At 41.3% G+C, this 14,100-nt stretch overlaps 1 protein-coding gene across 2 annotated transcripts in view; it reads right to left on the reverse strand.

Annotated features, from left to right (window-relative positions):
- RBM28 (RNA binding motif protein 28) overlaps positions 1-14,100 on the reverse strand; it is a 29,240-nt gene that overhangs the window by 13,833 nt on the left and 1,307 nt on the right. The window contains exons 2-10 of one of the 2 annotated variants that reach the window (XM_007078050.3): positions 11,150-11,308; positions 10,743-10,837; positions 10,245-10,320; positions 9,670-9,762; positions 8,495-8,566; positions 7,518-7,668; positions 7,213-7,355; positions 5,096-5,168; positions 2,166-2,275 (exon numbers count right to left, since the gene is read on the reverse strand). In XM_007078050.3, the coding sequence (XP_007078112.2) occupies positions 2,166-2,275; positions 5,096-5,168; positions 7,213-7,355; positions 7,518-7,668; positions 8,495-8,566; positions 9,670-9,762; positions 10,245-10,320; positions 10,743-10,837; positions 11,150-11,308 (972 nt within the window). Of the gene's footprint in view, positions 1-2,165; positions 2,276-5,095; positions 5,169-7,212; positions 7,377-7,517; positions 7,669-8,494; positions 8,567-9,669; positions 9,763-10,244; positions 10,321-10,742; positions 10,838-11,149; positions 11,309-14,100 lie in introns of both variants that reach the window. The other variant, XM_042971593.1, reaches the window with a different exon arrangement.

Raw genomic sequence — 14,100 nt, forward strand, 5'->3', positions numbered from 1 at the left:
GGCAGACTGACCTCTTGGAGTCAAAGTCCCTGGCCTCTATCGCATGAATACAGCAGTGAACCAGAAAGCCATAAGCTCAATTCCTGACTCATACTCTAGAATTTGCAAAGGCACACCTCTGACTGGTTAGATGCAGGGCCAATCAACCCATCCTAATTTCTGCTACTGATAAAAAGCAGTTTTTATAAGCAAAGAAGAAAAGTTCACCTTATAGTAGACTCCAAAAAAGAAATACAAGTCTCATAATATTTTGCTAGTATTCCTTTATACAAATTTAAATATTCCCTCGTATATGAAAAAAATGTCAAACTTCCTAGAGCTACTGGGGCACTGATTGATCTTTTGTCCCCTACAAGAATGAATGGCAGCAGACTGACACAACACATGTGGCAGGTTGACCCAAAAGTCACCATCTAGGTGAGGTCTTCCCTGCCTCTTCCAGGCAGAGCCAAGTACCCCCCCGCCCTCGTCCCCCTCAGTCCTCCAATCACATCTCTCTATTACAGCACTGGTCAGGTGGCATTATCCCAAACAGAACGAGTGTCTCAGGAGTAAGGCCCATGTTTCTTGGCTGTTTCTATATTGCTAGCACCTATCATAGTGTCTGGCATTAACAGACACTCAATAGAAGAAACGAACGATACAGAAAGAAAGAAAGGAAGATGGAGGAAAATGTTTCTAATAGGCAGAATAGCTTATTCATCCAATTTGAAGAAAATGTGTACTTCTCTCTGAATGGGTAAGAATTTTATTACTGGAATTCCCAGGGTCAGTATTGGGTTTAGACTTAACACTTTCCTAAAGTCTAAATTTTTAGCTCTCCTAGACAGCAAAATGGCATGCTGACAGAGATAAATGGTAGGAGGAGGCCAAGGCTGTGTGAGTAGGCAAAAAAATTTAGTATGAGCTAGAAAAAGACAACACGTTAAAAAAATAATGAAAACTATGCTTACTAAGATTATTAACTCTGAGCTAATATTAATAGACCAAGAAAGAGACTGAGCAAGTTAAGTATTGACTACATTCTGAAAATACCCACCCAATACACTACTGCGCTCAAAAAGAAACAAAAGATATCATCAAAGTAAAGCAATATCCTACAGTACTTGGAACATTCTATGCAATTCTAGTCATCTGTTTTTAGAAAAACATACTGGAAATGGAGAAGGTCCAAGAAGTATAGTTGAACATTAAGAGTTGAAAGCACCTTAAGTGATTACTCTAGTTGAACCCATTCATTTTACAGATAAGAAAATGAAGCCCGCAGTGGTTAAACAATTTGCCAAAAATCACCCAGCTGGTCTATGGCTCAGCTGCAATTAGATCCCTAATCTCCAGGAAGCAGTTCAGTTTTCTTTCCATCATACTGCCCTATTTATATCTTTTTGGCTAAGCAAAAACCAAAAACAATCAGGTTTCACCAATTTGGAAAGTAAGGTTTAGAATAGAGGTTCTGTGAATCCTTGAGCAGATTCCAGAGAGCCCACAAACCCTCAGAAGTGGCATTTTTCTGGAGAGAGGTTCATAGCTTTTGCTAGATCTCAAAGGAATCAAGAATCAGAATAAATTAAGAACTCACTGCTTTAGGAGAATGATTGCAGTTGATGAAATCAAAGATCATGAACAGGCTGTAAAGATGCTGCTTACCTAACAACAGTATACTAAAAGGAATTGTGGCCAATCCTTAAAGTTCAAAAGAAATAGCTTTAGGAAAAAAATCTAAGGCAGCAGTCCTGCTATACACAGTTTTCCTTCTGACTATTGCTGCTGCAACAAAATTTCTGTTAGCTTCCATCTCTAACAAAAGCAACTGAAAAAGATCCCAGTAATTTCAAGCAATGTGGAATGATTAATACCCATGAGATGCTATCACATTTGAAATTCAAAGGAGAACAACAAATGGAATTCATTACCCTAAAGTAAATAAGCAAGGGCTTAAAAAGCTTAGACAAAATTGTGGCTGGCAGCACCATTAAAGATGCTGAGTGTGATATCTTAGAAGACAACCTCAGAATGTCCTTGGTGCTTCTATGGGCCACAGAAACCCGGGCTGGGTGGACCGTAGACCCCTCAGAATGGCACACGTTGTGCTCTCATGTAACCTAGTCAGTCCCCATGGCAGCAGTCTCAACCTTTTTAGGACCTGCCAAGCTGACAGCAAATACCTTTAGAATGCTCTGTGTCTGGATGTAAGACGACACGGACGTATTTGAGATCTCCAAATTGCTGGAGGAGCTCCCCGAGTTCTTCTTCCTCTGAGTCAAAAGACAGGTTTCTATGGAAGACAGGTCACAAGAAAAGCCAATTACAAAAGTGAGATCCTGTGTTCTAGTACAAGGTAAGACACCAACTGAAGTGGCACTCTTGCTCACGGCCACCCTCTCTTGTTCGGGAATAGCACCGATGCACAGGGGCGGCCTCCACCAGCTTAGCCTCTGCTGTGTGACTCTGTCCCTCAGCCATTATTGGCTGGCCTTTCTGCGTCTATCAGATTCTCTCCCCCAGGAATTTAAAACTTGAACAGGCATATAAAAAGACCAGAAGCGAAGATGTAGATTCATTTCAAAATAGCAGTACTCAACCCAAAGGAAACTCCTGGGAAGCTGAAATCTGAAAATATTCTATAGATTGATCTGGGTGGTGGTTACATGGACATATATGTATGAAAAATGTCACTGCACTGTATGCCTAGATTAATGCACTTTACAGAATATATGTTATACCTTAAGAAGGAATAAAAAAAAAAGGCAGTGTCCCCAGAGAAAAAACCCCCAGCCTCCTACAACTAGGGCCCCAAACATCCCAGATTTTCATCTCCTTAAGGTTTGTTTTTTTGACACCTTTGATTCTGTGAGCCACCCATGTTCATCCAACAAACAGACTTTTTCACTTAAATTGACCAAAGTTAGTTTCTCTTACTACAACCAAAAGAGCAGGCTAATAAGAAAAGTCAAGATACACGTGTGTGTATCTAGCTCTCTCAATTACTCACTTCCCCCCCTGCATTGCTGTGAAAACTAGGTTTCAGTTAAAACTATATAAAAGTCAGAAAATCCTAAAAACAAAAAACAACAAACAAACAAAATCCTTCAATAACTCAAAAGCAAAACAAGGAAAAGTTTACTAGCTACATGCAAAACAAGAAAAGAATAAGTATTTCTCTCGACGTAATTAAAAAATGTTGGAAGACTTTGTTCTACTAAATTTCAATACATTCTAAAGATCCTTCATTTTCCCAGCTATGAACATCCATCCAGGGTAAAAACAAACAAACAGTCCCAAATAAATATCTATAATTTTACTTCTCTTAGACTCAGTTAACAACTCCATAAACAATTCCATCTTATGAAGTAATCGAGACAAAAAAATGATGTTCTGCAATAAGACATATCCTAGCCACGTAATTTTTTCTAATTTGCATTATGGGGAGTTTTCTCTCTCCCACCTCTTAACTTTCCTCAGTTTTGTGTTTTTTTTTAAAAAAAAATTTTTTTTTAACGGGTTATTTATTTTTGAGACAGGGAGAGACAGACCATGAACAGGGGAGGATCAGAGAGAGGGAGACACAGAATCTGAAACAGGCTCCAGGCTCTGAGCTGTCAGCACAGAGCCCGACGTGGGGCTCGAACTCACGGACCGCGAGATCATGACCTGAGCCAAAGCTGGCCGCTTAACCGACTGAGCCACCCAGGCGCCCCCCTCAGTTTTTTATTAATTAAAAGATGTAGGAATGTTAAGAAATGGTATCCTTGGGATTGAGGTCACAGGCTCTTAAGTGTGACAGTTCTTCCTTCCTATCAGACAGAATCCTCTACAAACACAAAATTATTTATATGGCCAATTCCAAACAGTAAAAACAACTATGGAGAGACACTGTGTTAAGGCAGAAAATGGGCTACAGCACGGCTTGTATAGGTTAAACCCACCTTTATAATAGCTATGATGTGGGCATGTGTGTGGGTGTTCTCTGAGTAATAATTAAGGTTAATATTTTTGTGTGTGTTTTTGCTCACTTATTTCCTCAATTTCCCACAATAAGCACAAATTACTTGTGTATAAAAACAATCTTAAAAGACTACAGGAAGGGGCTCCTGGGTGGCTCAGTTGGGTATGCGTCCAACTTTGGCTCAGGTCACGATCTCATGAGCCCCACATTGGGCTCTGTGCGGACAGTGCGGAGCCTGCTTGGGATTCTCGCTCTCTCTCCCTCTCTTTGCCCCTCCCACGCACACAACACACTCTATCTCAAAATAAATAAAACTTAAAAAAAAAAAAAAAAAAGACTTTATAGGCAGAAAGAATACACATCTTTAAAATAAGACCCAAACAGCCCTAGTACATTGGCACTTAAGAAAAGACAAGAAGGCATGCCTGAGGTATACTGAAGACAGCCTGACTCTGTGAAAAGGCCAATCTACCACAGACTAAAACGGCAATGACAACATAAAATAAAACCTATTTCCACCTGACTCCCTCCTTAAGTTTCCCTGGAAACAGACGAGATGCCTTATTCTATTCTGGATAAAGGTGAGTTGGCAAGAAGACAGAAATTACTGGAGACAAGTGATGTCACCTCTCCCCAGTACTTCCCCTAAAACAAAAGCCAGAAGCAAAATGTTTCTAACAGTTGAAGAATTGATTTGTTCCAAATGATGCTACCCAAATTACAAAGAATGAAATGTAAATGAGGATAAAATATGAAGATCCCTGCTATTTATCTATTTATCTTCTGTATATAGTTCTGGTTCTCATAAATTCTCACTGTTGGCTATATTCCTAGGGCCCGATATATTAACGGTCTTAGAGGCATCTGATTTTCTGGCTTACCTAGAAGAACTAGTACAAAAAAAAAAAAAAAAAAAAGAGTGGGGCACCTGGCTGGCTCAGATGGTAGACCATGCAACCCTTGATCTCAGGGTTGTGCATTCAAGCCCCAAGGTGGGTGTAGAGATTACTCAAAAATAAAATCTTTAAAAAAAATGGAGAGAGAAAGAAAGAAAGAAAGAAAGAAAAGAAAGAAAGAAAGAAAGAAAGAAAGAAAGAAAAAATCTGTGCAGACAACATAAACAGCAGTTCTCAAGGTACAAAAGCATACCTGATAAAAACGGTCTTCCCTTCATTCACATCAGAGGGTAACTTCCTCTTCTTTTTCTTTGAGACTTGTACATCTAAAGTAAAAAAAAAAAAAAAAAACACAACAAACTGAAAAAGACTTAGTGCCACCCACATGACAAGGGGTTACTCCACAGATATATAAAAATCTTGCATAAACGAATAAGAAAAAAATCTAGTTAAAAGTGAACAAAGAATATACAACAAAACACTTGAAAAGATGCTCAAACTTACTCTCATAGCACAAGAAATAAGATGCTATTTTTCATTCCAACAGATTAGCAGAAACCAAAAAAACTAATGAAATCCAATGTGGTAAGGGTGTGGGGAAAAAGACATTCATACATACTATCGTGACTGTATAAACATTTAGAATATTTGAAGAGAAAAAAATACACATTCACATACACAAGGATACACTATATTGGATGTGCGTGCTCACACACATTTTTCCTTACAAAGGTATTAAATAGATACACAAGAAACATTTAATATTGGGTGTCTCCAGAGAGGGGCCCTAAGTGGCTGGGTACAAGGGAGACTCACTGATTTTGAAAATAGACATATATGCTTACATATACATAGAAAACTTCTGAAACAATGTGAAAGAAACAACAGTGGTTACTCTGAGGGACTCTTGGGGGATTGGTGAGAAACTTTTTTTTCAATTTGAGAGAGAGAGCATATGCATGAGTGGAGGAGGGACAGAGGGAGGAAGAGAGGGACAAGGGGACAGGAAGAAGGAGAGAGGAGGAGATGGGTTGAGGGAGAAGGAGAGGAGAGAGGGAAAGGGAGAGAGAAAGAGAGGGAAACGGAGGAGAGGAGGAGAGGGAGAGAGGGGGAGAGAGGGGGAGAGAGGGGGGAAGAGGGGGGAGAGAGGGGGGAGAGAGGGGGAAAGGGGGGAGAGAGGGGGAGAGAGGGGGAGAGAGGGGGGGAGAGAGGGGGAGAGAGGGGGGAGAGAGGGGGAGAGAGGGGGAGAGAGGGGGAGAGGGGGAGAGAGAACTTCAAGCAGGCTGCACACTCAACATAGAGCCCAATGTGGGGCTCAATCCCACGACCCTGGGATGATGACTCGAGCTGAAATCAAGAGTCGGATGCTCACCCAACTGAGCCACCCAGGTGTCCCAAGAACATTTTACTTTCTATATTACACCCTTCTGCACTTTCTTTTTTAATTTTCTGCATTATGTATTGGCCCAATAATTTTTTCAAGGTAAAGAATGGTACGAGATAGATGAACGTGGCTGTTGAATGCGAGGTCTCATAGTCCCCTCAGTATACAAGCTTCTTTGATTCTAAGGTGTCTACCATTCTCTCCTCATGGAAAAAGCTTATTTCCTCAATTTTTTATATGGCCAAACCAACATGCCAGACTTAACCTAAGGAACCAGTTATTAGCCATTCCTTATTCCGTAATGACCTGTCCTCCTTCAATAAACAAGTTGAGTTTCACCCAACATTCTTTATAAAGGTAGCCACAGGGTTTGATAGCAGTTTTACAAAATGCCCCAAGAGGCCCTTTATCCCCATCTTAACTCCTGAAAGTTGTCTAAAATCCACCTCGGTGTCAGGACACAATATCCTGCTGATTCAGTTATTCACTCACCTTGGAGAAGCAAGAGAGGTAGTACCTCAGCATTAAGCCAGCTTTTAAGTTCCCTGGGAATCTTCACCCTCAAACATCGTGCCAAACGTATTTAAAAATCAAAACAAGAACTTTAGAAGGATTATCAGGTATCCTTTTTAGCACATCTGACAGAACATAAATTAGGATCCTATTTAAAAAGAGGCCTGCGCTGAACTGCTGCACATTTCTCAGTGACCGATTTCACTTTATTAAAAAAAAATTTTTTTTTAATGTTTATTTTTGAGAGAGAGTGAGAGACAAAGCGTGAGGCAGGGGCAGAGAGAGGAAGACAGAATCCAAAGCAGGCTCCAGGCCCCTGAGCTGTCAGCACGGAGCCTGACGCGGGGCTTGAACTCAAGGACCATGGGATCGTGACCCGAGCCCAAGTCGGACACTTAACCAATTGAGCCACCCGGGCGCCCCTCGGTAACTGATTTTCAGTGCAAAGTTGTCTACAAAGATCCCAGGCAAACCTTCATCCTCTTGCTGTTCACTGTCGGTGTCACTCTCAGCCAGTTCGTCTCCATCATCAACGCTATCGCTTTCCTCCAGGTCGCTGTCCTCGTCAGAATGATCCTCCTCGCTGCTCTCTACAGTTGGGGCCTTCTTGATGGCTCTGCAATGGCACAGTTCAGAACTGACAGGGTTAGGATCTAATCCCATCCAACTTCATGACACGCGTCACCACTGCGGTGACGGGGGCAGGGAAGACATCATGCTCCTCCCAGAGACAATCCTAAATCGTCCTCCATTATCTCCAACGAGCTGAGCTGCTTACTTCTTTGGAATTTGTGTAGGCTTGGTCACCCTTGCTTCTTTATTGTCCTCCCCCTCCTCCTCCTCATCTTCTTCCTCTTCTGTACCATCCTCTTCTTCCCTGCCATTCTCTTTACTTAATTCCTGATGTTTAGGTCCAAGCCTCTTCTCACCTACACATGGAAGTAAAGAAAATTAGGAATTCACTTAGTATCCAAAACAAGGTTATTTGGACAAGAGTAACTAACACCCCAAGTTCCTAGTTCCTCGGGACTAGGGCTAGGACCTTAAGTGCCATTTTCCCCCAGTATTTTTCTTACTGTATATGAGAGAAAGCATGAGGGAAAAAAGCTAAAACAACAAGAACCCCTCATCACAAAGACTGCCTGGAAGCCTGTCCCATTCATCAGAAGCCTGAGGGAAAATCAGACTCAGAAGGAGAAAAGCAGCCACTGAGACTCCACAAACAGCCTGCCATCGTGCACCACAGCCGGCAGGGTGCTCACCGTGGAGCCCAGGCATCAACTTTAATCTCGGTGAGTTCTGTTCTCTGAGCTCCTGGTGGCTTAAAAGCCAACTGTTTTCTAAGTAAAACTTAAGTTGTAAGTCTCCCTATTCATAATATTCCATCACCCTCTATTATGAGAAGTTGGGAAAAGAGAGCCAGCAGAGGGGAAAATGAACTCAGGCCCCACTCCTCACTCACGTTCACACCCAGGGGTGGGCTTAGATTCAAATGATCCTATGTTTTGAGACTAGATCACCAGATGGCACAACACGAATCAATAAACAGCTCTACGCTCATTTCTGAGCCTGTAGAATTCAGAGTTTTTCTTAATCCTCAGTCTCATTCTTTCCGTTAATCTTGTGCTTTTGGTATCTTTCACCCAAAATTCTGACAGACTAGCAGGTTCCCTTATAATTTTACTGTAGGTAGAGTTGTTTCCATACTCACCTCAGGACATACAATCCCTCCTGCCCACCACCACTCCATCTTACCTGGTGCAGAGGCAGACTGTGTATTTTTATATTTATCCTTTGCCACGGCCCAATCCACAGCCACTGTCCGCCCTGTCAGACAGAAAAGTAGCGTCAGAAAGGTCTTCCTCTTTTTAACATCTCTTATAAATGACTTCCTATTCATCAAAGACATCACCAAAGATGGCCCAAGTCCTGCCAACCAGTCAGAAAGATGGAACCAAAACAGACAAAGAAACTGCTGATTCAGAGAATGTTCGTCCTAAAATAAAGCTCAGAGTAGCCTATCCTTTTTAAACCTCAAGCTTTTATTTTTTTTGTGATGTTTGTTTATTTTTGAGAAAAAGAAACATAAGAGTACAAGCAGGGGAGGACCAGAGAGGGAGACACAGAATCCGAAGCAGGCTGCAGGCTCTGAGCTGTCAGCACAGAGCCCAATGCGGGGCTCAAACTCAAGAACTATGCGATGATGACCTGAGCTGAAGTCAGACATTTAACTGACTGAGCCACCCAGGTGCCCCTAAACTTTAAGCTTTTTATCAATAAGCAGTTATTTCACCTTTCTATACAACCACTGCACCTGGGATGAGAGAGTAAAAAAGTAAAGAAAGAAAGAATGGGAACAGTGCTTACAGTTAGACAAGTTTCCAGTTAGACTAAGCAAGAGGCAAAACAAATATCTGGAATAATCTGCAATCTACACAGAAGTTACCAAGTCTGTCAGAATTTTGGGTGAAAGATACCCAAAGCACAAGCTTAACAGAAAGTTACCAAGTCTCTAAGCCAAGCCCTTCTTTAGTACCTGGTAAATGAACACCCCGAGTGGCCTCACAGTCTGTTTAACAGCCCACAGCTGCTGAATAGTGATCATGACACAGAGGGAGAAATCTGCAAATCCCACATCCCCTAGACAGCAACCAGCATCTATCAGTGATTATTTCAGGGACATTTTTTCCATTAAGGATTTAAATGCACACTCATAACCAAATAAAGACAAGTGAATAATGTCATGGGTTCTTTCAAGTTGAACCCTAAGATCAAGCACTAGGAATATTTCACCAAAACAGCTTCTATATTAGCAGTAAGACTCTCAACAAATCAAACACCTTTTGAAAATGTAGAAAGTGGGTTACTGTGCTAATTCCACCCAAACACCAGAAATATCTGGGTGAACGGTATGGGTATAAAAAACTTACCTTTTATCTCTTTCATGTTCATGCTTTTGAGAGCTTTTCCTGCTTCTAGGAGGTTTTTGAACTGGACAAAAGCAAAACCACGCATCTTTCCATCTGTGTGCAGATGTACAAAGAAGTTAGAGGCAGCAGGTGAGGAGCCAACAAACACCAGGAAGGACACTACAGCAACCAGGGCTGGAAAGATGGCCCAAGTCCTGCCAACCAGTCAGCCCCGAAGCAATAGCTAATGTCCTCCTGCTGAGTATACCCTGGCTCAAGCTTGGGGAGAGCCATGCATTTCCCTAAACTATAACTTGTCTTCTAAAACCAGTTCTAATCTAACTAAAAATCCCATCCAGGAAATAAGCACTATTTTTGAGTTTTTGCTGTGTCAAGCACGGTGCCTGATACTATATATATATATATATATATATATACATATATATATATCTCCTATCATCTGGGGCTCACAGAGAGTATGACGTGAACCTTGTATTTCTATTTCAAATAGTGGTTAGTTCAAGGGTGAAATGGAAAAAGACCATTACGTTACGTCATCTTAATCTAACTCACAACAAATGATGGCGTGCTAGTACCTGGCTTCCTGGGGATGCTTACTTCCAGGACAGCTCCATATTGAGCAAACACCGTTCTCAGGTCATCTTCTGAACACTGACACCAAAAGTGAAGAAAAAGAGATATTATCACAGAAAATAAACATGAAACATCAACCATTAAATTAGTCCATGACAAAGAGCTTGAATATTTTTACTCTTTTACTTTTGAGACTAGGACATAAAACATCTCTGAACAGAAGCCATCTTGCTTTGTACCTAATAGACAAAGAGGACAGATATCAAAGAGCTCTTCCTCCCTCCTCCCTATCTCAGCAGTAGTGTCCCAAAAGGAAGGCATCTTCACACTTACTATCCTTAATTAGTCCTTATTTATACAGGCCCATTTTCTGTATTCAACAAGGCTACGATTCATTCCCAGAAGGAATTATGTCCAATTAGACCATCCTGGTGAAGAGTTCAACCAATGAGCACCAACAGCCTCCAGAACAGGTAGTGTTAGTTTTCTCTGTCACTCACCTTAAAGCTTAGGTTCCGAATAATTAACCTGGCTTTCTTATCAGCTACTTTGGGTTTTTTTGGCTTCAGCTCCTTCTTTGTGGACTCTGACTTTTCTAAAAAATAAGAGGCAACAGAATAAGTCTGTGATCCCAAACCACTCATCTCTAGGCCCAGAACATCACAGGAAAGAAGCTATTAGCAAAAGATGACATTTCCCACAGGACTAAGTATGGCAACACCCAGGACCACCAGATTTCCAAAGTTAGAGTTAAATAAAAGACAAAAATGAGCAATAAAATATATTAGATGATTTTGGACATCAAAGGGAAATTTAGGAAGCTTTCAAAGCAGAAGATATCCCCCCAACCACCCACCTCTTCTTCCTCACCCTAAGGGAAAATTCCTTTAAGTTACTAGAAACTCACCATTTTCCCCCTTTTCCTTGGACTTCTTCCTCAGTTTCTTCTTGGCAACAGTCACGTTGATCTTACAGCCTTCAAAGGTGGTAATCTCCTTGAGGGCCCTCTGAACATCTTCCAGCATAGAAAAAGTGACATAGCCAAAGCCTCGACATGCCTTACTTCCTGAACAGTAGGGGAAAGGGACAGAACTGTAAGCCAAGAGCCCTAAACCATTAAATTGGGAATGCCCTAAACTAGCAGATACTGTCAGGCCATCCCATTTATTAGTTTGCCAAAATTCTCAGGAGGGACAAAAATGAGATTGGCATCCGTGGCCCCTTCCCCACTTTGCTCAGAAATTGTCAGGCTTCCTCTTCTAATTTGGTGCCTTCACTGTTAGCCTCTCTTCTTCTTCCTTTTCTGACCATCTTGAGAATATGGAGGGCCCATGATATCTATTACATCCCCAGTGAAGAACTCAACCTCAAATAGAATGGAACATCACCAGAGAAGGTGGGAAAGGGAAGTATGGCAGCTTTGAAAACTACAATATAATTATGCAGATCAGAAATTAATGCCTGAGGCCCTGACAAAAGAACCTCAATAAACAATAAGCATTGCTTTGGGAGCCTGAAGATACTATTACCATTATTACCAAGCCTTAGCAATCAATATCAAATCTAACCTTTTTCAAACTAGCTGTAAATCTCTTAACTCATTTTTATCTTCAGAACCACACTAAGGTAGGTAAAGTGAATACTATCATCCCTTCTTTCCAAATAAATAACTTAAGATGGAGGAAAGTAAGTGAACTGGCTAACGCACCAGGGTGTTAGTAGCTGAGTGAATTCCTCATGACTAGCCCCATGTTCTTTCCATGGGACTCCACCAATATCAAGGCCACAGAGAAGAATATTAGGACCAACCAGATGAATAGTTGCAAATAAAAACTGTAACCCACCTTTGCCCTTTCTGGTTTGCTTTTTCTTGATAACATTTTTATGTACTAAAATGTTAAGTCATTTACTGCATCAAAAAGGAAAAAGACAGACCAAGTAGTCCGCCTATGACCCAAAGAAAAAATACATGCTCTGCTTCTTTTTGAACTACACTCGAACCTACTTCAAGGTAGAAGCCCTCAAACACAGGATGTTGATCCACATATACTGGTTAAAGCTGACACTTTGCATTAGGAAAGCATACTGTGATTTGGAGATTGGTGTCTTTTTTCTTGGGACTCCTTCTCACAAAAGCCTGCCCACTCAAAGTCAGAAAATTAGAACAAGAAAAATCAGGGCTCTTCCTGATCAAAGACAAAGCAGCTGAAATGTAAAGCAGTTCAGTACCAAAATAAAAGTATGTGCTCACAACATATTTGCACAAAGCATCATATTTTACAACCATCCTGTAAAATTATTCCCATCTTAAAGAGGTGAAGTCACCTCTACTAAGACCTCGTCCCACCCACCCCCAACCCCCACTCCTTGTTCCCATCCCATTAAGTACAACACTCTTTCCAACACATCTTGCCTATCTGGACAGAAAAATACATACTATTTTAAACAGGGAATAAAGCTTTGTATTTCTTAAGATTTAGACCACATACACAGAATACAAGGTAAGGTTATACTCTGTCTAAATTCTGAGGACACAAAAGAGAATTCCCATTCAATGGCCTGTTCTTCCCTGGGACAGAACCACCAAGCACTGGACAGTTTGACAACCACAGTAATGAATGTAACTTAGAGTAGAACCCAGTACACATATGCCTTTTTTATATAAAACCAAAGGGATGCCTGGCTAGGTCAGCTGGTGGAGCGTGTGACTCTTGATCTTGGGGTTGTTAAGTTGGAGCCCCACACTGGGTGTAGAGATTACTTAAAAATAAAATCCTAAAAACAAAAACAAAAAAGTTTTATGAATACTAACCCTTTACCACGTATAGATAGATACACTCTATTTAAAAAAATTATTGACCCACTCAAGACCCACTAACGAGGAATGATCTGCAGTTGAAGAAACACTGCTGTTGAGCCCTCTCATCTCTCACTCACCCATATCTATGCTTAAAATGACAAAGAACCAGGCAGGTGTCATAGCTTGTAGAGCAATCAGAGCCATGTCAACAATCCTAACTCTTACCTCTGTTACTAACAGAACAGAAGTTAATGATGGAGGGTTATTAGCACACAAGTTAGCCTGTCTACTCACATACTCAGATACCACGGGGGGAAACAGGGATCCTCAAAACGCCAGTTTCCACCAGTTGTTCTGCTGCAAGGCAAAGAAGCAGCCACTTACAGAGACTGACTGATGACTTAGAAGGGAGTGAAATTTAACATCAGGTGCCTATCAAGTGTCCCCTGAAGTCTAGGTTAAGAAGAAGGAATGCTTCTACAATTAAAACCCTTACAATTCTTCCTCCTTCCAATACATGCCAACCCTTTCTCCTAGTGATGCGATGAGCAGCACACAGAGTATAAGCCATGTAGGAGTATTCCACAAATAAGCAAATATCCCCAGTGGCTCAAGCCAAAAATCTTGGGAGTCAGACTTAACTCCTCTTTTTCTCATACGCCACATCTCATCCATCAGCAAATCCTCTCGGTTCTACCTTTGAAAATATCCATGTTCCAATCACTTTTTGCCACCTCCACTGCTACCATCCTGGTCCAACACACCGTATTTCTTACCTGGACTGCAAGAGGCTAATGTTTGGTCTCCCTGCTTTTGTCCTTTTCTCCAATGGCGGCCTCAGAGGATCTTTCAAAATGTAAGCCAGATCATAGTTACTGCTCCCTATCCAAAACTAGTAGTTTCTGGTATCAGAGTAAAAGCCAAAGTCCTCCAAAATCTTTGCAATAGGTCCTACATGATCTGGTACCCTAGAATCTCATCTTCTAATTCTCTTACCTTCACTCACTTACTCTGTCATCCTGCTCTTGCTATTTCTTCAATATACCAGGAGTAGTCCT

Source organism: Panthera tigris, chromosome A2 (genome assembly GCF_018350195.1).
Source record: "Panthera tigris isolate Pti1 chromosome A2, P.tigris_Pti1_mat1.1, whole genome shotgun sequence".
Lineage (NCBI taxonomy): Eukaryota > Metazoa > Chordata > Mammalia > Carnivora > Felidae > Panthera > Panthera tigris.